Here is a 25,725-nt window from a genome sequence, read left to right on the forward strand (position 1 = left end):
AGGGATGTGAAGGGTAAACAAAAGGAGGAGGCTGCAATGCTTGGTAAGAAATGTACGCATTATCCTGCCCATGTAATTGTAACCCCTCTGTACAGTATCTTCACAAATAAAATAAAAAATAAATAAATAAAAATTTAGATGCCGTACAGAGGGGTTACAGTTACATGAGTAAGATAATGAGTACATTTCTCACCAAACATTTTTGTCCCCTCCTTTGTTTTTTCCTACTATCCCTTCCCTTCCTTCCCTTACTCCCCTCCCGCACCCTCCTCCCCCCACCCCACCCCACCCCAACCCTAAGTTATAAAGATCATTTCTAACATAGTATCTTGTGAGTATCATTGTTGCAATGGGTCATTCTGTGTCCTTGTTTCAGTATTTTGTTATTCCCCTTCCCTTCCCCAAATTAGATTTATATATATATATATATATGATGCAGGGTACCAAAATCAAATACAGTGACAACAGGAGGAAGAACATACAAAAGAAACAAAAAAAAAAGCACATAGTAAATCGAAAACGACAACAGCAAAGAAAAACCTCTTGTGTCCATATCTTGGGGTTCATTTCGCTTAGCATGTTCTTATATGATCATACATACGTAGCTTTTGAGCTTTTTTGTGTAAGGTAACTGAATAATAAGGTAACATTATTTGGTTAAATTTTTCCCTTGTTTTTCTGTGGAGTCTTTGAAGATTTTGAAAGATGGGTAAATAGGTTGTCAAATTGCTTGCATACCTTTCGGGCTTAATCTACACAATTAAGCTAAATATATTTTAAAAATTAGATTTTATGCTCAAAGCTGGGTTTGGTAGCACACATGCCTGTGATCCAGCACTTGGGATGCTGAAGCAGGAGGATCTCCAAAGTAAGTCTAGTTTGGGCTCTATAATAAGACTTTGTCTCAAGCCAAATCAAACCAAATAAAATTTTATAAAAGATTTTATGCTACAAGCTTTAAATTGTTACTAGTGAAAATAAGTCATAACTTGATTTGAGCAAAAACTATTCCAAACTCTGTTTTACCTAATGGTTCTAACATAACATGTATGTCAGGGGTTACTGCAATATCTAGTTATCAAAGTAAGTAGAATTTAAGAAACATAGAATGGGGTCCCATCTCAGAGCACTCCCAGTGGTCCCTAAGTGAAGCCTTTGGATTATATACCCTATGATTTTAGTATTTAACGATTACTAATACTCTGTTCTATCAGATGGATAAAATAGTATTTCTAAATTAGAGTTACAGTCGTGGTGACATACCCTTGAATCTAGCTACTCATTTGAGCCCTAGGAGTTTGAGACCGGTCTGGGAAGTATAGAAAGATCCTGTCTGGATAAGAAAATAAGGGCCTTTCTCAGCAACGTATTTTTTTAAATACTGTCTAAAATGATAGCATTTTAAATGCCTTCACATACAAGTGACTTATTTTTGTCTTGGTCTGTTCAGGCTGCTATAACAAACATGCCATAAACTGAATTGTTTATACCTAAACAGACATTTCTCACAGTTCTGAGAAATCCAAGATCAAGATGACACAGCACTTAGTATCAGATAAGGATTGTCTGTGTTTACCTGGCAAAAGTGGTCAGACAGCTCTTGAGAGGGCTTTATACAAGAGGTCTGCTTATTGCCAGAGCCTTCTATTCCTGTCACCCTTCAAAGGGCTTCACCTCTTAATACTTTTCATTGGAAGTTAGCTGTCAGTTTGAACAGAGGGAGATAAACATTCAGACCATAACATATGTAAATATTGCCTAAAATATTCTATCAAATTATTTTTTTCAATTAATGTTTTGGACTTAGGAGTTATTACTAGTTTTCTTGAGCTGATAATTTTAATGTAAAAAACTGAGGACGGGCTGATAAGGTGGCTCAGTGGTAGAGTGTTTGCCTTGCATGCATGAGGCCCTGGGTTCAACTCCTCAGCACCACATAAGCAGAAAAAGCCGGAAGTGGCGCTGTGGCTCAAGTGGTAGGATGCAAGCCTTGAGCTGAAGAGCTGAGGGACAGCGCCCAGGCCCAGAGTTCAGGTCCCACTACCAAAAAACAAAAACAAAACCAAACCTTGAGAACATTGTTTGTGAAATCTGAGTCTGAACACCACATTGTAAAAATGACAATAGCCAAGGGATGCTTAAAGAGTATCATTTATAATGAGTAACAGTAATTTTTGTTATTTATAATAATTACTATTTTACGAACAGCATTTTAAAAGCAATTGTTATTTCTTGAAAGAAAAGAAGTTCCAACTTGGGAAAGTATTTATTGATTAGGATGTATTTATTGATTAGGAGTGTATACCCTGCATAGTAGGTATGTATTTCTTCCCTTCCATTCCATCTGGTCTTAAGAGAAGAAACTGTATGTACACCTGATGTGTACATACTTGGTACACACTAGGGTGAGATTTGATGCTTAAAACTGGGAAGGTTAACTTTACAATGTATATATAGTTTAGTGAAAATAGCTTTTCTGATGTCTAATTCTTGTTTTCCTACTTTTTTCAGGAGGTAACAGTTAATTTCACCTATCTTCACGTAACAGTGCTTCAATAACAGACTTGGAAGGAAAGTGAGGTGTAACTAGAAAGAGGATACTTTCTTATAAGCTCATAGATAAGAGATTATTTATTATTGGGCTTAGATATAAGCAATGACTTAGAGAAGGGCATTTAAGGTATAACAAGAATGCTTTGGTATATTATAAATTAAGGAACTGATGGTATGTAAATATAGTCATTACACTACTGTGTAGTGTGATTCCCTTTTGGGGGAAATGTAAATATGTGGATGTTAGAAGAAGGGATGAATAGAATAAATTATCAAATGAAAAAAATGTCAGATTATTTTCTTTTTGATGAAAGCAGTAGTATAACAACTGCCAAAATTAGGAGAATAATGAGACAGCATTATCTTTCTTCGACAGTTGGTAAATGACTATAAAATTGATTCATTAAAAGCTATGTCTTAAAAATAACTTGTTTTATAAATATAGTTTGCTATTGAATCTGGATATAAATGTTGAACTTTCACTTGTCATGTGGGAAAATAATTGATTAATTTCATCCTTTATAGTAAATCAATCAGTTTCACTAATTGTCTAATATTGACATTAATCAGAATCTAACATTAAAATTAAGAATCAAAACAAAAATTTCCACAATTATATATTAGTCTTCCTATAATTTAAAATGTTTTGTCATAATACTAACTTACATGTATTTATTTTCTGGGAAACGTTTATGTAAGTCTTTGTGTTATATAAGGTAAACTAAGTAAGAAAGTCTCAATGAATCTACTAGCTAAATTTTGAATATAATGTTTTATTAGAGACCTGATTATATAAAAGAGACTCTAATTATGCACAATAATATTTTATACTTTAAATTTTTCTAAAATTATTTAAAATTCCTAATTTGGGGCTGAGAATGTGGCTCAGTGGTAGAGTGCTTGCCTTGCATGCATGAGGCCCTGGGTTCGATTCCTCAGCACCAGATAAACAGAAAAGGCCAGAAGTGGCACTGTGGCTCAGGTGGTAGAGTGCTAGCCTTGAGCTAAGAACTTGAGGGACAGCACCCAGGCCCAGAGTTCAGGCCCCACGACCAAAAAAAAAAAAAACTCCTCTAACTTAGATTATTTTAACAAATATGATTCTCTAACTTTACTTTGGTAGAAACTGGACCCATTTTTCTTCCAGTACACTGCTTTGGAACAAGTTACATATCTCATTCTATTGGGACCTTTTTATGACTTTTAGTTGAGAAAATATTAAATTTGTGATATTGTTAATTCATAGTTGTTCTTTCTTCACATTTCTCCAATCTGATTACCTTCTTGGGTAACAATTTAAAATGTTGCATAGAAAATGACATGTACTTCAGCCAGGCATAAGTGGCTCACGCCTGTAATCCTAACCACTTGAGAGGCTGAGCTCTGAGAATCACAGTGTGAAGCCAGCCATGGCAGAAAAGTCCTTGAGACTCTTATCTACAATAAACTACTCAGAAAAAGGCCAAAGTGGCACTGTGGCTCAAGTGGTTAAGCACTAGCCTTGAGCACAAAATGGTTCAATGATAGTACCCAAGTCCTGTGTTCAAACCCCAGGACCAGCAAAAAGAAGGAAGGAGGGAAAGAGGGAAGGATGGAAGGAAATGACTTGTATTTCAATATGCTATTTGTAAATACATTGTTATATAAATTAGGCCAATTTATCATTTCATGACTAAGTTGAGTTAATTTTAGAACTAGGAATGGTAATTATTTTCCATATAGATCTAAAATGACTTGTTTTTAATTTCCATAGTAACTTTTTTCTCTACTTCAGTTATTTTCCTCTATAGTGCTTCTGCTTAGTAACTAATAAGTGCTTGGCTATATTCGTAGAGACTATTTCTACTTGATGTCAAAACAGCTCATAAAAAGTGAAAATCCAATCAAATTGGTTACTTAAAGCTATATAAAATCAAAATAAAACCTACAACAATTTTAACTTACAAAAAAATATGCTAAATTTCACTTTAAATAAAGTTTATCCAAAACATGTAGAAGATATGAATTAGTATAAAACCTTGATTAAGTTGATGCTAGAAAACTCAAGAATAATAGTTTCCATTTTTATTTTAAGCCATCCATTCTTCCCTGTTTTACATCTGTTTGTTTGTACACCTTTGGTTTAACATTGTTTTCCTCCTCAATTTGGATAGACTGATCTTTAAATGAAGAAATACTGAGGAAAAATACTTACCCAAGAATTGTCATTTAATAAATAAATAAGCTGTTGTGATCTTCTAATCAAGCCTATGAAAATTAAAAGATTTATACATTATAAGATGAACACTGTTTATTAAGCTGTAGCTTTAGCCTGTGATCCTAGATGGTGATTGTGGAGTTCATAAGACTCATAACCAATACAGAACTTTGTGGTACATATCTGTTATCCCAGTAGTTAAGGGAAGCACTTGTAAGGAGGAGCTAGTCCAGGCAGCCTGAGCATAAAGTGAGACCCTATCTTGAAAATAATCAATTAAGGGTTGGTGGAGTGACTCAAGTGGTAGAGCACCTGCTGAACAAGTATAAGGCCCTGAGTTTAACTCCTAATACCACAACCAAAAAAAAAAAAGCCTTCTTTCTTGGCCATATTTCAGATGAACATTATACATTAGTATATTTTAACAATTTAAAATGGGAGTACAGTGACCTAGATATAGTGCTGTCTTCCTTAACCATTCCAGTTAGTCTGGGTTTTACTGTGTGTTGATATTTAGATCTGGTTTAATTCAGCAATATTTATTGCACCTTCTTTTTCACTTTTTAAACTATGCTGTTTTATTTTTCCAAAGGAAAAATGGAAATGAAGTACAGAGCCTGTTTGTATGAAGGCTCTATAGGTGCATGAGTTTCCATTTTTGTTTTTAAGCTATTCATTCCTCCCTGTCTTACGTCTGTTCCTTTGTTGTGCCCTTTGGTTTAACATTGTTCTCCTCCCCAATTTTCCTCTTCTCCTCATTGTAAACTCATGGCAGGGTCTGCTTGGTGAGCTCATTCTCTTACAACAGCAAATTCAAGAGCATGAAGAAGAAGCACGCAGAACCGCTGGCCAGTATAGCACGAGCTATGCCCAACAGAAGCGCAAGGTGATGGATGGTTAAGGGGGCTACTGATGTGTTCACACTAATCAGCCATTTCTGCCAAGATGTGTCACCTTATTCCATTCATGGGCTCCAGTTATGAGAAATGGTTTTTAACAAAGTAAATATAAAACAGATAAGTTATATAGATATGGAAATTTTCTGAAAGAGAGTAACATCACAGAGCTCAAAGTATAAGGAATAAGCTCAAGTATAGGAATTTAGTCATTGGTAAAGGCCCATGGATTATTATTTAGAATAAAATTAGGGACTGTTGGTTATATGGTTCAGTTATTGAGTTGCCCACATACTTGGTTATTGGTGCAATTAAAAATGTCTTTTGACTGTTTAGTAATACCACATTATAGATTTCTCAGTTCATATCTGAATTGACTTTTAGATCAAAGTGAAATCAGTGTAGACATGATACAGTTACAGACCGAGATCTTAAAAGTGAGCTGATTTTTACATAATTAGAAAAGTTTTTAAGTTATATACAACCTTTATTTAAAAGATTCAGCCATATAGTTAGGTTTTACTATCTAAATCAGCCAATATTATAAATAATGACTTACTATAATTCTTCTGACTACCCTTATCTGTTTGGTGGTGGTAAATACCTGAATAATATCATTCTTTCTCTTTCTTTCTTTCTTTCTTTTTCTTTCTTTCATTGTGACTTCCTGGCTTTTCTCAATTCCATGGCTGTGTGATTAATCCCTGTATTTTGTTTAGCTTTCAATGAATGACATAGAAAATATTCTTTTTCTATTTGTTTGAAGTAGATGTGTTAACCCAAGAAAGGGCTTACTTTTGAGTGGTACTTTTAACGTTTTTTTGTTTTCCATGCTATGAATGTACCATTTAAATAATAAATTGGATGCTTTGACCCCTCTTTCCATATTTGTTTCGTTAAAGAAAAAAGGGAGAAGAATCATTACATCATGTTATGCTGCTTAACAATATGAATATAGCTTTACTTACAAGTTGTTCTAAAGAGTTTTCCCATAATGATGAAATTGAAATGAATGTCATCTTCCTGTCACTTAAAAATTCTAAGATACAGTGTAAAATTTGCAATGTGCCTTTGAATCTGAGGATTCAGAGGATGTTGCTAATGAATACTTACTCATTTTCTACATTGACAAAGATTTAGATCATTTTACTAGACTTAATTCAGATTTAGATATTCCCATTTCCACCATTCATTGGGGGTCCATTTAATTCTTTTGAATCTCTCCCCATTTGTAAAATAGTGTGTGGCAGGACTGTACCATTGTCTGTTGTGGTTATCAAGATATACTTACTGGAGCACTAATGAGTCTTGCTCCTTCCCTCTTTGTAGTTACATATGCAAAAACAAAAACATTTTTCTCCACAATCAGACTATTTCCTGCTACTGAGAAGCCAGTTCCTAATTGTATCCTTCCCTCCTCCTGGAGCATTCTAAGATGACTGTGGGCTCTTCACTGTTACGATCAAAATACTCTTGTGTATCTGTTTTTTTAATCATTCTAGGCATTTGAGGTTTACTTGTGACTCAAAACAAATCCCAGGTATTTTTTGTTTCTCCATAACCTTCATGAAAATATATGTTGGTTTTTACATTTTGATAGAAGCAATAGATTTTGCCTATGTTATCTGAATCAAAAGCAGAAGCTTAAAATTGCCATTGGTAATTTTGCCTCCTAAGAAGACACGTGCGCGCACACACACAAGCACTCACATACACATTATGCACTCGCACACACACACACACACACACACACACACACACACACACACATGCCCATATATCTACTATGACTCTCTTATATACGTATGACAACAGGGGCGTGCAGGAGAAATATTTAAATTTTTAGAGTCAGGCTAGTAACGGCTTTTTTCTTTCAGCTTTAGCTTGTTTCTGCAGAGGGTTCCACATTTTCTCCATCAATTTCACAGCCCTGGAATTGTTCAAAAGCTCTGGTTTCCAGACTGTTGATCTCATTTCTGTCAGGGTGAGCTTAAAATTACTTTCATAATGAAAACAAAATACATTAAACAAGAGGGCACAGGTTCCTTCTTGCAAGAGGCTCTAAAGTGATGTGTAAAGCACATCTAGAATACCCATGTTGTTGTTAGGACCTAGAGTTAGTGGCAGAGTGAAAAGAACTTGTGATCTCTCTTTTTTTTTTTTTTTGGTCAGTCGTGGGGCTTGAACTCTGGGCCTGAGTGCTGTCCCTCAGCTCTTCAGCTCAAGGTAAGCGCTCTACCACTTGAGCTACAGCACCACTTCCGGTTTTCTAGTGTTTTATTGGATATAAGAGTTTTACAAACTTTCCTGCCCGGGCTGGCTTTGAACCATGATCCTCAGATCTCAGCCTCCTGAGTAGCTAGGATTACAGGCATGAGCCACTGGCGCCCGGCTGTGATCTTCTCTTAAGAAAACATACCAACAAAAAAAAAAAAAAAAGAAAAAAGATAACATACCAACAGATCTTTTCATCTATTGTCAGTACTCATTTTATAAAACTAAAAGGTTTTCCTAGCAAATGTCATTAGATGACATACCTGTCATTAGATGACAGGTATGGTGGCCCATACCTGTAATCCAGCTATTCAGTGGCTGAGATCTGAAGATCACAGTTCAGTTAGCCTGGGCAAGAAAATTTGTGAGGTTCTTATCTCCAGTTAAGCAGCAAAAAGCCAAAAATGGGGCTGTGGCTCAAGTGACAGAGCACCAACCTTGAATAAAATAACTAAAGAACACTAACAGGCCTGAGTTCAAGCTCCAATACTGGTGCGTATACACATACACACACACACGCACATACACATTCTCTCTCTCAACTGGTACATACACACACACACACACACACACACATTCTCTCTTTCTCAAGTGTAACTTGTCTCCCCTACCATTACCTGTCCTTTAGTGTAACATTAATTTTGATGTTCCATTCAATTGAGTAGATAAGAAGTATGTCTTCAAACTGTAGGAGTTATTCTTTATGATTGTGCCAAAAGAGCAATTGACTTAATACTTGAAAAATCCAAATTTATTAGAATCTTAATCATTTGTAGCTACTAAATACTAATCTGTCAAGATTGTATTTTAGTAGTCTGATAACCTTACGTCATCTTAACTTTTATAAAACCTTTTTCAGATTACTAATTAACCTTTTATAGCTTTTATTAGTTTCTTAATTTCTACCCAAAATGTTACTGGTGTTGGAGTTTTCTATAGTAATTTAGGATATATTGCATAAAATCATTAAATGTTGCTGATGTGACGTACATTCAAAACTAAAGCAGTTGAAACTAATTCTTGTTACATGTTTTATATTGATTTAGCCACAGTTGGATGAATATTTAGTGGAACAAAATACATCAGAATGCCTTTTAGAATGGACTGAAGTTTATTCTGTACAGCAGAGTTTCTTGACCACACAGAATGGTGGCATGGCACATGATCATTTATTTCTTCATGGGCCTTCTAAATTTTGTTCTGCTGGTGTTGGCTCCTTCTCATCTTGCTTATTTCCTCACAGCTTAAGAGACTTAATAATTCTTGTTCATTGAACATAAGCACACATAGTCAAAATGAAAAAGTCATTGGCAAGTCTCTGCTTGCTATACATGGATGGCAAATGGAAGTTTGTTACATGTGTTTTCTCATTACTAAATCATTTTGAGATATTTTTCAGGCATAGATGTATAAGAAGAAAATAACTACGCCTATCATTTCTAGCACGTATTTTCATCTATTTAAATAAAAGTTTGGAGAAAGTTTTGAAAAAGAAGTAAGACTTAAAATCTTAAAATTACTATAACATGGACAAGACTTATTAATGTCTACCTCACTATAGAAATCATCAAAATACATATATATATATATGTTTTACTACCCTGTCTTAATTTAAATAGCCAAATTTAAATACCCAAAAACTTCAACATGAAAGAATATGAATTCAACTCAGTTTTTCTGCTATGAAATAAATTTGTATTTACAAATTTTGATTTTCAGAAATCAGACAATTTTAGAGGCTAAGAAAGATAACTATGTATTATTAAGAAGTCAATGCATAGTTATGTGGATTTGTTATAAGGACATATTTTTATTAGAATCTTTGTATTTTGTGTTTAGAATTGTATTGTGACTACTTTAAAACTTGTCAAACAGTACAGTTCTTTGAAGTTCTTTTTTTTTATTTGGGGGGGTCCGGTCGTGGGGCCTGAACTCTGGGCCTGAGCACTGTCCCTCAGCTCTTTAGCTCAAGGCTAGCGCTCTACCCCTTGAGCCACAGTGCCACTTCCGGCTTTTTTCTTTTTGCTTATGTGGTGCTGAGGAATCGAACCCAGGGCCTCAGGCATGCAAGGCAAGTGCTTTGCCACTGAGCCACCTTCCCAGCCCTTGAAGTTCTTTTTTTTATACTTTATCTTAGAACTATATTATAATCAACAATTTGAAGTAGTTTACACAATACCTTTGGATTAGCTTCTGTTTTATATTCAAATACATTTCAGTTGCCCTACTTGATTTAATTTCTATAGATATATTCCCTATATAATGAGCTAGCAGGTCTTGCATGGGAATTTAACAATAATCTGGCTTCATGTAGTGCTGTGAAAATACAAATTGTTCTTTACATTTATTATGCACTTCCCTATTTAAAAGTACAGATGTGTTACTGCTCCTTGAAAGACACCATAAGACCAATGAGCTCTCAGTAGCTTTATACACAGCAATACATATCAGCTGTCCAAAATAAAATTTCTGGAGAGTTGTCAGTGCTTTCTTATGCCAGATAATTAAGTCCCTGTGCTTTAAACACAAAACAGCCTCATAAGAAAATAGTGACCATGTGTACTCATCTCTTATTTTTCCAGCAAGCCTTTCAGAACAAGAGGCTGAAGTAGCAACAGGAAAATGATTCCTTTTTAAAGGTTTTTACTTTGTAATATAAGACTTTGATTAACTTTTTATTGATGAATGCAGTATTTTCTTTAAGAACCACATGACTTAAAATTTGTTTTCATTAAAAACATAAAAAGCCCAGTAGTTTTTTTTTACTCTAGTACTTCTTTCCAAATCTAACTTACTGTATATTCCAAATAAATTCTAACTTATTATAAATTCTAACTTAACCTAATTCTCATCTAAAATGACTTTCTTTTAAATACTTAGGTGTCAGACAAAGAAAAAATTGACCAACTTCAAGAAGAACTTCTGCATACGCAGGTAATTCTAATTAAAAAAAAAAAAGAACAACTAAGGACATTTTCTTATTGTAGTCTAATGTAAGTGAGATGATGTAGATAAAACTTCCTTCAGCAAAGAAAAAACCTTGTTGATGTGGTGAAATTATAATGAATTTCATTCTTTAGGTCAGATTATTATTTTTTCAATATCATAGGTATAATAATTGGTTGTAAAGAGTCAATGTAATTTCAGAATTTGGGAAGATTTAATTTATAATTAGTATTCATTTGTTAACTTGTCTTATATAGTTGTATATATTACTTTTTTGCAGTTAAAGTATCAGAGAATCTTGGAACGTTTAGAAAAGGAGAACAAAGAATTGAGAAAATTAGTATTGCAAAAAGACGACAAAGGCATTCATCATAGAAAGCTAAAGGTATTTAATTTGCTAATTCATAGAACTTTTAATGCTTTACATTGTGTTCATTGATACAGGTTTTTAAGAATTAAAGTTTGTTTTTAATTCTTTTTCCACCCTACGCTAACATTTCACAAATTATAATCTCCCAAGATTTATCTTACACTATGCTCATTAAAAATCTTTATATTTAAAGAGTATTTTCTGGAGTATCAATTTATTTTACTGAAATACTGAAGTTTATCTTTTTATATTCATCATCTTCTGTTTGCATTTTATACTAGTCTTATCAATATTAATTACTACCTTTGTTAATACTGAGTTAATGGACTTCTTTAAATCAGTATATTTAAAATGAAATAAACTGGAAAAGAAATGGATTTTTTAGTAATATTTCAGCTTTTAAATATGAATTTATGTATTTAGAAAAAGCAGTATGATGGGCATGGGAAACAACTTGAATTTATTGACATATTCTGCAGTATTTTTTCCTTGAGTTTTCATTGTTTTATATATGTTTTTAATTTTTTACAGAAATCTCTGATTGACATGTATTCTGAAGTTCTGGATGTTCTTTCTGATTATGATGCTAGTTATAACACACAAGATCATTTACCACGGGTAAGGAAAGAAGTACCTGCGTGTGTGCATGCATGGGTATAGATACGTACCTTTTTTGATGCTAAGAACAGAGCAATTGCTCAAACTATATAGTTTTATTCATATATTCCAGGTAATAATTTATACACTAGATGTTGTGTGCATTTACATACAAGTATCAGTTACTTACATTGTTGTCTTATGAAAAGACTATTAGATATTTTGTATTTTAATTTTATTTAAATCTATAATATTAAAATATCCAAGCAATGAATTAGACATATGAATTAAATTTAACCCTTATAGAACTCAGATTGTGCTTGAAAAGAGTAAACTAGCTATGGAAAAGAATAGTTAGTAATAGTGAATAGTTAGTAATCTGGTTTTAGAAATGGCAGGTTTAATTAGCACAGGTGTTTTAAAATAAGAATGTGCTTATAAATAATGTTTTCATTTGTTAAATTTTTAGTATGGCTACATGTATCAACCATCATTTATTCATGAACTTTTAAAAATGCTTTATATATATTTTAAAAGACAATTACAAATCTGTTCTAATCTGGTATCAGAAAAAGATGAGAAAATGTATTTGCTTTGTAAAAAGGTTGTTGTGGTTGGAGATCAGAGTGCTGGGAAAACAAGTGTGTTGGAAATGATTGCTCAAGCACGGATATTCCCACGAGGATCTGGGGAGATGATGACACGTTCTCCAGTGAAGGTAAAAAAAATGGGCCATCCAAGTACAGTGCCTCAGGAAACTCACCCCTTCAGTGAGATCTCTCCATTGCATTTCTTTAGTAAAGAGAAGCCTTTTATATAGCATTTGGAATCATTCCCATCCTAGAAATCAGTAGAAAGCACAGCCAGGAGGCCTGTGTCAGAAGCTGAGAAGTAAATGGAGAGAATGGGAGAAAACTTCAGAGAGTGGCCAGGCTGTACCAAGCTATGGTATGTAAGGCCTTTGAACTTTATTCTGAGTAAAATATACAGAGAGGCTAAGGAAGAATTATTATATTGGAAGTCACATTGGTGAAGGTAGATAATTTTCTAATTTTATTAAACAGCAGATAAATTGGGCAGTATTAGTTGAAATATGTTGAGTACAAAGAAGATTTAAAAGTTATTTATATGATCATTATATAATAACCATTATTAAGGGGCTGGGAAGATGGCTCAGTAGTAGAGTGCTTGCCTTGCCTGCATGAGGCCCTGGTTTCAATTCCTTAGCACCACATAAGCAGAAAAAGCCAGAAGTGGCGCTGTGGCTCAAGCAGTAGAGTGCTCGCCTTGAGCTGAAGAGCTGAGGGACAGCGCCCAGGCCAAGAGTTCAGGCCCCATGACTGACAAAAAAAACAAAAACAGTAACCATTATTAAATGATTATCATGACTGCTAACTTTTATGATGATTTAGTAAAAGGGAATAATTATGAAAGAGAAGAAAACATTTTAAATACAAAGTTACTGAAAATGAAGGAGGGTAGACTTACTGTATATTCTGCCTGTCCCTAAAAGCACTAACAAGTCACTAATAGTCACAGAAAGTAAAGGGCTACAGTCTTTCATTAAATAAATATTTATTACACTCAATATATAGCAGCACTCTTCTAGGCAATACATTGGTAAATTTAAAAGGATCTTGCCATAGTGGAAAATATATGCTGTAAAGATGGAAACAGTCAATTGACATAAGTATTGACTGGGATAACAAAGTTGGTTCCATGAAGGTGGCTTTTGAAGCAAGATTTGCTATCTAAGGTAACTGTTTCCAAGCCAAGAGAATAACTGATATACAGTCTCTCAAGGGCAGAGAGTAATCACGGTCAGGGAATAGTAAAAAGGCTGGTATGGCTAGATAAGAGTAAGATATTAGAAGTGACCAAATCAGTAGAGAATAGATCATTAAGGCCTTGTAGGTCATTGTACAAACGGTGATTTTTACTTTGAGTAAAATGGGAAGCTAGTGCAGAAGTTCTGAGCAGAGGGAGGTAGTAATGAAATTGATAAAAAGTGGGATTATGGGATCAACCAACTTTTTTTGCCAGGTTTATTATTGAGAAAATGTATTACTCATCAAGGACCTTCTTTTTGGCCTGTACACTATAGAATGTCAGCTGCCTGGAGAAGTCTAGTTAGATCAGGTTTGGAAATGATTGGGAGTTCAATTTTTGCTCAGGGGTAATAATAAGCAAGTTGTTAGTATATAGATTTGGAGAGAAGTCTAAACTGGAGAGCTGATCAGATATCCAAGGTCAATAATAAAAGCCATGCTCTTTCTGGATAAGCTCTCTATTTTTCCCAGTGGGTAATGAGGGCTAAAACAGGAACAGTCATCTGTTTCCCTACCTGCAATGTATAGTTCATATATTGATAAGTTCTGAATAAATGTCCTGTACCCAAATTCACCTTTGAAGTTAAGATTTTGTTTAATTTTCATGTTTTAGAATACTGATTTTATGCTTGGCACTCCTTATATCATTGACTAGGGAAAGAAAGGGCAGCAGCCTTAGAAGATACCAAGTAGACAGCAATGTTGTTAAGAAGTCACAACATATGTACATACACTTGAACACTACAGAGCTGCCATGCAGACAGTGCTAGCAGATGCTTCTGGAGTGTGGCATGAGGGACTCTGGGGTCTTTGCAAGGCAGTAGCCAGGTCTAAACTGTGGCAGTGCTGTTCTAAATATACCTGTTTTCCTCTTGTTGCAGGTGACTCTGAGTGAAGGGCCTCACCATGTGGCCTTGTTCAAAGATAGTTCTCGGGAGTTTGATCTCACCAAAGAGGAAGACGTAAGTAGAATTCATCTAAGGTTCCACTTATGTACCTTCTATAATTGTGATGAGCTTATAAAACAATTAAATGGAACATGTGTGAAGTGAGATTTTCTTAAGATTTTTCTTCTTTCCTATAAATAGCTTGCAGCATTAAGACATGAAATAGAACTCCGAATGAGGAAAAATGTGAAAGAAGGTTGTACTGTGAGCCCTGAGGTAAGGACTTTCATTTCATCAGTATTTTAGGAAAAGTTAATGTTTATGGTTTCAAAGAAATCCTGGTATTGATAGTTGTTTAGATTGCAGCTGTTTTAAGATAGATTTTTTTTTAATGTTTTAAAATAGCATATTACTTTGTGAGTAATGCTTTAGAATAATCACTCGGGATAAGAAAAAAATAGATTTATGAATGCAATATCTGAATAAATGAGATGCAGAATTTCCAGGGTATGTAGTATCAAAAATTCTTAATAAACATTAATTAGGTATATTTTTGTCTTCCTGAAATAGACTATATCCTTAAATGTAAAAGGTCCTGGACTACAGAGAATGGTGCTTGTTGATTTACCAGGTGTAATTAATGTAAGTGTATACAAAACATGAATATTTATTATTCCTGTTGTGAATAGCACTTATAATGACATGTAAAACCCTTTTCTTCAAGACTGTGACATCAGGCATGGCTCCTGACACCAAGGAAACTATTTTCAGTATCAGCAAAGCTTACATGCAGAACCCTAATGCCATCATCCTGTGCATTCAAGGTAAATCTGCCAAAAGATTTTAATTACACTGATGAGCTTTCTTCTTCAGCAATCTAAGCTTTGCTCTATATAATGCATGCTATATAAAAAGGCCAAACTTCTCTATTTTATTAGTAAATAACATGGAAGTTGAGGGTATTTTAATGATTTTCACTATGGACATTATTTGTTATTGGGTAGAATTTTCTGTCTTTAAGTAAAAGTATTAAAAAGTTTCTAGGTATAATATACGCATAAAGGTACAGTGTGTCTAAGTTAAAACCTACTCTGCAATTATTGCAGTGTCATTCTTCATTTGTTTCCAGATGGATCTGTGGATGCAGAACGCAGTATTGTTACAGACTTGGTCAGTCAAATGGATCCTCATGGAAGAAGAACCATATTTGTTTTGACCAAAGTAGACCTGGCAGAGAAAAATGTAGCTAGTCCAAACAGGGTGAGGACAAGTTCTTAATTATGAGAAAAGATACTTTGTACAAGTTTCAGCTGTGATAGAGATTATTTGAACACACATATACGCACACAATTTTGTGGACTACTTTGTGGAAAGATAGTGTTTGTAGCTCACACCTATAATCCTAGCTAGTCAGAGGCTGAGATTTGAGGATTACAGTTCAAAACAAGTCCAGGTAGAAAAGTCATTGAGATTAATAACCCAGCCCAAACTGGAGGTATGGCTCACACATTAGAGTGCCAGGCTTGACTGAAAAAGCTAAGCTGAGAGCATGAGGCCCTGAGTTCAAGCCTTAGCACCACCACAAAATTTAATAAAATAAAATAGTAGTAGTATTTTTCTTAGTTTTCTAATACTTTGCTTAAAAACAAAGTGTTAGGAAGTTATAGTAAAATACTTAAGTGCAGATTGAGGATGCAAGCAAAATTCCATGCTTGTAGTTAATTTACTTCCAGAATACTTAAATTGCAAGTGTTACTTACCCTTATTTAAATTATTATGTATATTAATATATTGTCATTAACCTTGTCCCCTCCCTTTTCTTTTGTTCTTTCTTCTTCTTCTTTACTTGGTATCATGACTTAGGAAAAGTATATGTTTATTTTTTACTTTATATATGACATATTATGCCGATAAACATTATCTTCCCTAATACATGAAGACTATATAGCAGATTCTTATTGTACAAAAGGCATTGAATTAATGAAGCCACTGCATTCCTGACTATGCTCTTGAACATTTTTCTAAATCCAAGCAATACTAAATTCAACACATTGTTTAGTCCTTTTCATTTCTAAAATTTGGAGATTTCTGTACCCAATAGTCAGTGGTATAATCTTACTACTTATACTTTAATATGATATTTCTCAGTATAGTAAAATTAAATGTGTTTTCTCTCAAATTGTGATTTTGTGTTTAAGTGCTTTTTTACAGACTTGTATATTATAATAAACATATACATAGCATCATTAAATTATTTTAGTTTCTAAACTATACATTATGTAATAAGTATATAAATATTATTTGCAAAGTGTGTAAATTCATAATCACACTTATTTTTCCTCCTTTTTAAAACAGATTCAACAGATAATTGAAGGCAAACTCTTCCCAATGAAAGCTCTGGGTTATTTTGCTGTTGTAACAGGAAAAGGTATGTTAAAGAATGGTTATTATGCCGGGCGCTGGTGGCTCACGCCTGTAATCCTAGCTACTCAGGAGGCTAAGATCTGAGGATCACGGTTCGAAGCCAGCCCAGGCAGGAGAGACCGTGAGACTCCTATCTCCAATAAACCACCAGAAAACCAGAAGTGGTGCTGTAGCTCAAGTAGAGTGCTAGCCTTGAGCTGAAGAGCTGAGGGACAGCGCCCAGGCCCAGAGTTCAAGCTGCACGACCGACAAAAAAAAAAAAAAAAGAATGGTTATTATAATTTAGGGTTATTTATTTATTTTAGTTTTTTTAATTTTTACACGAAAATAATGTTTGGTGAAAAGTCTCTGTTTTTCCCTAGGAAACAGCTCTGAAAGCATTGAAGCCATTAGAGAATATGAAGAAGAATTTTTTCAGAATTCGAAACTTCTAAAGTAGGTGATTATTAAAATACTGAAATGTTTTACAGCAAGAACGTAGATGAAATTGGATTAGTTTTCTGTTAAAGTTTGTATTTTGTAACTGTTAATATAATTAATAGGTTTTTTTTCTCTATATGTAACTAAGGAAGTTCTTTTAGGCTACTTTTGGGCAGATTGGGAGAAGTTTATCATACAAAGCAGATATTGTCAAGACACTGAGATAAAATTCATACTTCTTAGATCATTTTACATAGAAAGTGATTTTTAAAATTAACTTTTTTCCCCCATGATACTGGGATTTGAACTCAGCCTTTTTCTTGCTAGGCAAACACTTTAGCATTTGAACCATTATTTCAACCCTTTAAACAAAAACATTGTTCATATATGAACATGCATCTCATATTTTGCCCAGGGCTAAACTCAAACCAAGATACCTGTGTCTCTCAAGTGGTGGGGATTACAGATGTTTGCCATTACACTTGGCTTATTTGAAATAGGGATTTCCTAGTGTTTTGCCTAGGCTAACCTAATACTGTGACCTTGCTGGTCAGCACCTCTAAGCAGCTAGGTTTATAGGCATGTGCCATCACAGCCAGCATTGACATTTAAGTATACAGTATACAAAATATTAAAAGATGTTGTAATATCTCTCCCTAGATAGGTATTAACAGAAGATACTGATCAAAAATCTAAACAGAGGAACTAATAAAAAGGCAGCTGAATGATACCAGAACTTTGTCTGTAGAGTTTCCAGAAGTAGAAAAGTATGTCTGCCTCTAGATTAGTGTATAAGCCAAAACAGTTCCTGCAACCATCACCAGGAGAATTTCTATTGGAAGAAGCTGACTGGCATATAGAACTATGCTTTCCACAACACTACTTAGTAGTCCTGTGTGATTATTGAAGTTTAAACTGGCTTACTCATAAAAATTTAGAACTCTAGTTCCTCAGTCACACTGGCTGTTTTTCAGGGGCCCAGTAACCCATGTGTCTAGTAATTAATTTTGTGAACCACTCTGACATTGAAGATTTTCTCTACCTCAGACAGCTCTGTTGACAGGATTGGTACAGAAAATATAGGTGGTACCTCCTACAAAGGCGTGTCTTTTGTTCCCTGTCATTGGACACGTAAGAATTGGAGGCAAAGAAATGTGAATTTGGAGAAATCTAGGGCCAGCTCGCTCTCCGCAGGCTCAAGATCAACCATACTACATAGAAAAAAGAAAAAAGAAAAAAAATATACGTAGCTATAACATGTGCTCCTCTAACCTGGTGGCCCTTTGTCATTTTAGTAAATTTCAGCTTTTGTTGTTTTTTTTTTTTTTTTTTTTTTTAGAACAAGCATGCTCAAGGCACACCAAGTGACCACAAGAAATTTAAGCCTTGCTGTGTCTGACTGCTTTTGGAAAATGGTACGAGAGTCAGTTGAACAACAGGCTGATAGTTTTAAAGGTAATTTGGGTTATTCAAATGATCAAACAAATGTAGGCATTGTCTTTAGCTTCCATCAGGTTTTTCAAAGAATTACTTAGTAGATTATTTGCTACTAGAAGGTATGTAAAAAATGCAACCCTTCCATTGTTGGATAGGAACCAGATTTCCCTTTCAAGAAGACATTGCTAACAGTGTATTGCAGAGTTCAGTCAGGTCAGAAACTTTTTCCTAGTGTGTGAGAGAAAAGCATGGTAAACAAGACAAGTGGAAAGAGTTTGGGAAGTAAAGCAGCTTGTGCTTCAGCTGCTTGTCTCCTAAATCCCATTCTTTGCTAGTCCATATCTTTGCTTCCATAGTGGGAATACTTTCTGCCTTCCCATTTGTAAGAATTACTTTATTCCATTTTACAGAAAAGAAAACCAAGGGGCACAGTAACTTTCACAGCCAGCATCATACAGCACTGAGAGTCAGGACTGAGTCTCAGGTGTGTGATTCTTGAGTCCATTCTCCTAGTAGCTTTACTAGAAGGCTACAGTTGGGTGGGTACTTGTGCTCTGTACATGGAGAAGTGAGAACTGAGGAGAATAGTTGAGATAGTTGTCCTGACAGTGAAATCTGAGGTGTCAAGAGTCTAGGGTACGGAAGCACCTAGACACGATCTAGAAATCCAGCTAATACAGAAACAGGGCAAGATAGCCTTTAACCACTACATCTGGAAAGGAACAGTCATGAAACCTGAATATTTTCCTTCTTCCCCAGCAACACGTTTTAACCTTGAGACGGAGTGGAAGAATAACTACCCTCGCCTGCGAGAGCTTGACCGGGTAATATTTGGTACCTCATGTATTTTGTGTAATAACTTAATGTACTGTGTTCTAACAAAGTTGATGTTGTTGAGAGAAATTTGGAAAGCTAAATTGTTACCGCTTCTGCAACAGTTTATTTATTATGTAAAGTAAATAAAAATCATAAAATGTGCCAGGCACCTGTGGCTCAAGCCCGTAATCCTAGCTACTCAGGAGGCTGAGATCTGAGGATTGCAGTTCAAAGCCAGCCTTGGCAGGAAAGTCCATGAGACTCTTATCTTCAATAAACCACTCAGAAAACTGGAAGTGACGCACTAGCCTTGAGCTGAAATGCCAAGGGACAGCACCCAGGCCCAAAGTTCAAACCCCACAACTGACCAAAAAAAAAAAATCATAAAATGTCAAAACAAATGTTCCAAATGTTTTCTAAGGGCTGGAATTGTGACTGAAGTAGGAGAATGTCTGCCTGTCAAGTGCAAAGTTCCGAGTTCACACCCTAGTACCACCAAAAGAAAAAGTTTTCTGATATTAAAAATATTGTTAATGACCATATGGAATGGTCTTATGAAGAGTCTGCAGGATTTGAAGTATTCTTCTCACTTATTGATTGAATTGAATTAATCTCAAATAGATCCTTCAGTTCTACTTGAGAACAGATTTAAATTTTTGTTTCCGGTTTTGATCTTTAGAAACATTAAGAATGCATACAAAATTTCATCTCTAACAAATTGATCTCTAACAAAGGAACAAAATATTGTTTCTTCAAACTATAATAATAGACTTAAAGGTTTAATAATATAATGATTGCTTATTGGTTAATATGCTTCCAGAAATAGACCATAGTTATGTTAATGTCCATGTAATGTTAGAAGTGAAAGAATTGATAATATCATTGCTTATGGTCTACCCCAAACTATTAGACATATTTTGTGTGTATGCATGTATGTGTGTGTGATGCTTTGTAATTGATGTATCAATGCTACTTTTCAAGTAAAAACGTATATTCTTAATTTAGTGCAAACTAAATTTTTTCCATGTTTTTAAAATGTCATTACTTACAGAATTCATCGGTAACATACCATTACTAAATTAGCACATGTTGGTGCTTTCATATAGCATCTATTATGTAGAAATTTCATATGAGCAAAGTTAGGTGAGAAACAGCATTCAGAATTGAGTAAAATAGAAGTCTATATCAGTCACTATGTCCTTTGGACTCTGACATTACTGAAGAGACTGGAATAAAAGAGAATTTTTGCTCATCCTGCATATTTAAACCTAAATTCAATCTGCTAGCTTGTCCAATCCTTCCTTTTGGTTATCTGAAAATCAAGACAGGACATTATCTTGTATAAATTTTACTTTCATCTCTGTTGCCTAGAATGAACTGTTCGAAAAGGCTAAAAATGAGATCCTTGATGAAGTTATCAGTCTGAGCCAGGTTACACCGAAACATTGGTGAGTATTGATTTTGCCTTTCAACAGTTATACTTTATGACTTACATTGAAGCACAGTGATTTATTATTGCCTTGACTTATCTTAAAAGTAGTTAAGAAAATTAACGTGCTTTTCTTAACAAAAAAAAAATGCTATTGACATCTAATCAATAGAATTTCTGGAAAAGAGTTTTCTTCATGTTTTTATAAAGTCTGGATTCATCTTTAGATTTTCTTCACTTTTTACTTAGAATGCATATTTATGATTTCTATAAATCCTTTAGGCAAATTTTTCAAAAAATGTGCTTCAGATAAATTATGAACAGGTTTTTTTTATTTTTGTTTTTCTTTTATTTTTATTTTTTATCGTGAAAATACTGTGTTATAAAGTTTTTTGTTGTTAAAGAAAATTGGTTTATAAAAGGAATTCAGCTATATTTTAGAGTAATAATAGTTGCTGTTTTCTGTAACACATGGACAATATGTTATGCACAAGTCACATTTTTAATTGAATCCTATATGAGACTTAAGATAGGAAGCAAATGTATCCTTTTGTGAAATTTTTATAAATAAATCCTCTAAGGAAAATTATTGCCTTCAGTTTGTTTTATGTGAATTTGGACATCCTTAAATATATTGGAACGAGTCATTATAAACAAGTAAACTAAGCATGGTAGCACAACCCTAAAATCCCAGCACTCAGGCAATGGAGACAGGAAGATGATAAGTTCCAGGGCACCCTGGGCCCCATATCAACTTCATGATATTCTGTGATGCTGTAAATACCATGCCTGGAATGAATGAATGAACAAATATTCTATGTCCTTCAAGCAAGTTGTATATAAAGAACCTTGAAATATTTGCAATCATATTTTATTTAACAAATTCCTTATGCCTAAATTATCTAACAAAATTTGTAGTATTATTAAGAATTTATTGTTCTTAGAGAACTGTCCTTTGCACCATTGATGTTATTTGTAGTGCCCAAGTGCTAATTACAAGTTATCACTACAAAATCAAGACATTCATTTGAATTAATTTTCCCATCTCAGTGCCTTTTCTTCCTCAGTCATATCTATTTTTTCTTTAAGTCATCAGTATTTGCCCATTTTTAATCTTTCCTTACCCAAAAGAAAGAGATCTGATTTTACCTCCAACTTAATCGTTGGTTGATTAATTAAATGAGTTTGTAAAACAACTTTTGTTTATTTTTGTTTTATGTTTATGTTTGTTTATGTTTGTAGTGTAAGCCAGTTCAATAGCATTGTGTAAATCAGTTCACTTTTGAAGTTACAAGAGACAAAGACATAAGTTGTATGTGTTTGTGTGTGTGGTATTAGTTGCCATGCTAGGGGATATACATAAAAGTGATTTATAAATTATTGCTAATGAGCTGAAGATTTAACTCAGAAATAGAATACCTGCTTATCATATATAACAATACATTTTTTATCTCAGAACAACAAAAGGAAAAAAAACTAAATAATAATGCTATTTATGGTAGGAAAGATGCAAATTAATTTTGGACTAATGGAGAGGTTAGTGCCTGACTTGTGAATATTTACTAATACTAGGAAAACAAGCACAAGAGAAGGTGCTTATAATTATTAATTACTAGAGGTGTACAGACCATAATGAAACACCATTGTAAATCTACTATAATAGCTAAAAGTTAACATTGATCCTGTCAAATGTTAGCAAGAATATAGAGCATCAAAAACTCTCATTCTCTTCTAATGGGAATGTAAAATGATATAACTATTTTGGAAAGCAGTCTTTTTTTGGTATCTTAAGAAGTTAAACACAAACTGATTTGTTGAATTAAGACCCTTTGTACAACTACTTAAAGATAATTTTTAAAGGCATTGTTCAAAAATAAATATACTCATTACCAAATTTAAGTAAAAGTCATTAAACACATAATTGTCACGTGATCCAGCCATTCCACTCCTACATATCCCAAGAGGAATGAAAACATGTATCCATATATAGGTTTGTGAATTTATATGCCCATAGTTGCATCATGTGTAATAGCTGACAGCTGAAAATAGCACGTGTCCATCAACAGGTGGATAGATACGCTAATTCATCAATGGACTATTAAGCAATTAAAAAGTGAATATTAATACACTTGACACCATGAATTTCAGAGTAATTGTGTTGAGTAAAAGAATATCAACAGTACATGTTATATGATTGCATTATGTGAAATGCTAGAAAATTCAAATTATAGTGGTAGCAAATTGAGTACAACTTCAAAGGATAATGAATATGTTATCTTGATTGATGCGATTCACAGATGCCACACACTTGTCCAAAATTATCAATACTTTATGTATAATTTATTAATAAGTGATTCATCAGTGAAGCCATTTTTAATTTTTTAACATTTACACCTTATGTTCTTGAAACTTCATTTCAGGGAAGAAATCCTTCAGCAGACTTTGTGGGAAAGAGTATCAACTCACGTGATTGAAAACATCTATCTTCCGGCTGCACAGACCATGAATTCGGGGACTTTTAATACTACAGTGGATATCAAGCTTAAACAGTGGACTGACAAACAGCTTCCTAATAAAGCAGTAGAGGTTAGGCTATAATTTAATTAAATGGGTAAGAAGCACTATGTGAAAGGAGTAGGAGCTGTGAATTTTAGATTTTATTCTATCACAGCCTCTGTCTGTCATTTTAGCCTTTTGACCTCATTGATGCTTTGGCTCTTCATCTGTTTGGAATTAACCTTACTATTGTTAGCATTTATTACTGTTACAAGATTTTGCTAATTGTGACAGTATTGCCTCCAGGCACTGGTTCTTTTTCCAAAGATGCCATTTAACAAAACTAGCAAAATTTGCTTGAATGTGAAATGTATTGAACTTCTGGATTTAGATTCTGTGAGGAAAATATTTGACAGATCAAAACACTTTATTAATTTTCTGTAGGGCTCAGTTATACCTACATAATCGTTAAGATTTTGCCAGACTTCATTTTTGTTACCCAGGTATCTTGGCTTTCCATTAAAAGCTGTGATTAATGGTCTAGTTACTTAACCTTTAACCTTCCTGTTTGCTCATTTGACAGTGTTGCCTACCTCACAGGGCTGTTGTAAGGATTAAGTGAGTTAATATATGTGAAATTTTTCGATAATACCTAGCCCATAGTGGACCACCCCAGAAAAGCAGCTATTGTTCTATGGTCATCATCATTGTCCTACACATTACTCTATAAAAGTAGTTCTACTAGCTGAGAGTCATTGTATCTAGTGTTCTGCATGAGGCTGGCTCACAGAATTGGAATCAGAGCCCTAAAAGTACTGTTGTTATTCTTTCCTTGGAAATAGTCTGTTGTCAGTGTCTAAATACTAAGGTGTACTTTACCTTTTTCTGTCCCTCAGCATTTACCCCTCAAAAAAACTAGAGGAGTACTAACTGCCATCATGTCACTAGTTCTCATTATGGTCGCTAGCAGCCTGTCCCATGATAAGTTTTTGTAACCTAAGCTTCAAACAGTATCATAAAAATGGTAATGGTTCTGTCTCCTGCCACTGTATGCCCTCCAGCATTGGTTGATTGAAAAGAGCCTGGACCTGGTGAGGCTCCAGAAGCACCCTTCCACTCTGTCTTTTGGACCTGTCCTTATTGCATAATGTCTTCGTGTTTAATCAGAACAGGGAAAATATATTATCCAGCATTTAAAGGCCCACTTAATCAAAGTAAATCTCATTCTTACTTTTGGCCTGTGTTGTACCTTTCACTATTTAAAGAAGTAGATGTTAGCTATTATACAAGCATATAACTAATTAATATTCGGATGTGCTTGAAAATACTAGTGCACTATTTATTATTTGGCTTAAAGACAAAAATGGAGAAATGATTGACTCAATAACTAAGAAATTTAGGGTTATGGAAATCAATACATGAACTAAAGATCTAAAAATAGTTTCCTGTGAGAGTGCAGGTATACTGTTTTGAAATTGTTCAAAAGAGCTGGAGATGTAGATATTTATAAGAAGTCTCAAGTTTTGAATATTCTCAGCCAAGTTTTTGAAAATTGTGCTAAAATGTGTTGTATGTTAGGTGTTAAAACAGCAAGTTTATATTCGCTACCTTTTTATGAATGTGTTTCATGTGTGTTTTCAGATAAACTGACTTGTCAGTTATCTATTTGGCTTGAATTTGCATTATTTTTTAGACTACATAATAAATAAAAAATATTTCTTTTAAACAATACTAGGTTGCTTGGGAGACCCTACAAGAAGAATTTTCCCGCTTCATGACAGAACCCAAAGGAAAGGAACATGATGACATATTTGACAAACTTAAAGAAGCTGTTAAAGAAGAGAGTATTAAACGCCACAAGTGGAATGACTTTGCTGAAGATAGCTTGGTATGTTGTTTGTATCATTGGGGCAGAAACAGCATTTTGGTATGAGTGCTCAAATAACATCCTTTCATAGGAGACTATTTTTATATGAGTACTCAAGTTACATTCTTAATTCAAAATAAGGAAATGTATTTATGGGCTATTACCTATAATCTGCTCTTTAACATTCTCTGGTCTCTGTTTTTCTTTGGTCGGTCATGGGGCCTGAACTCTGGGCCTGGGCGCTGTCCCTCGGCTCTTCAGCTTAAGGCAAGCAGTCTTACCACTTG

General features: G+C 34.2%; 1 protein-coding gene across 1 annotated transcript in view; it reads left to right on the forward strand.

Moving 5' to 3' along the window:
* Opa1 (optic atrophy 1 (autosomal dominant)) overlaps positions 1 to 25,725 on the forward strand; it is a 77,428-nt gene that overhangs the window by 13,301 nt on the left and 38,402 nt on the right. The window contains 17 exon segments of the mRNA XM_013019425.1: positions 5,526 to 5,636; positions 10,801 to 10,854; positions 11,147 to 11,251; positions 11,768 to 11,854; positions 12,438 to 12,551; positions 14,544 to 14,624; positions 14,751 to 14,825; positions 15,120 to 15,191; positions 15,274 to 15,373; positions 15,679 to 15,809; positions 16,905 to 16,977; positions 17,336 to 17,408; positions 18,733 to 18,848; positions 19,590 to 19,654; positions 21,018 to 21,094; positions 23,496 to 23,661; positions 25,307 to 25,459. Coding sequence (XP_012874879.1) covers positions 5,526 to 5,636; positions 10,801 to 10,854; positions 11,147 to 11,251; positions 11,768 to 11,854; positions 12,438 to 12,551; positions 14,544 to 14,624; positions 14,751 to 14,825; positions 15,120 to 15,191; positions 15,274 to 15,373; positions 15,679 to 15,809; positions 16,905 to 16,977; positions 17,336 to 17,408; positions 18,733 to 18,848; positions 19,590 to 19,654; positions 21,018 to 21,094; positions 23,496 to 23,661; positions 25,307 to 25,459 — 1,653 coding nt within the window.

The sequence above is a fragment of the Dipodomys ordii genome, unplaced genomic scaffold, assembly GCF_000151885.1.
Source record: "Dipodomys ordii isolate 6190 unplaced genomic scaffold, Dord_2.0 Scaffold45, whole genome shotgun sequence".
Classification (NCBI taxonomy): Eukaryota; Metazoa; Chordata; class Mammalia; order Rodentia; family Heteromyidae; genus Dipodomys; species Dipodomys ordii.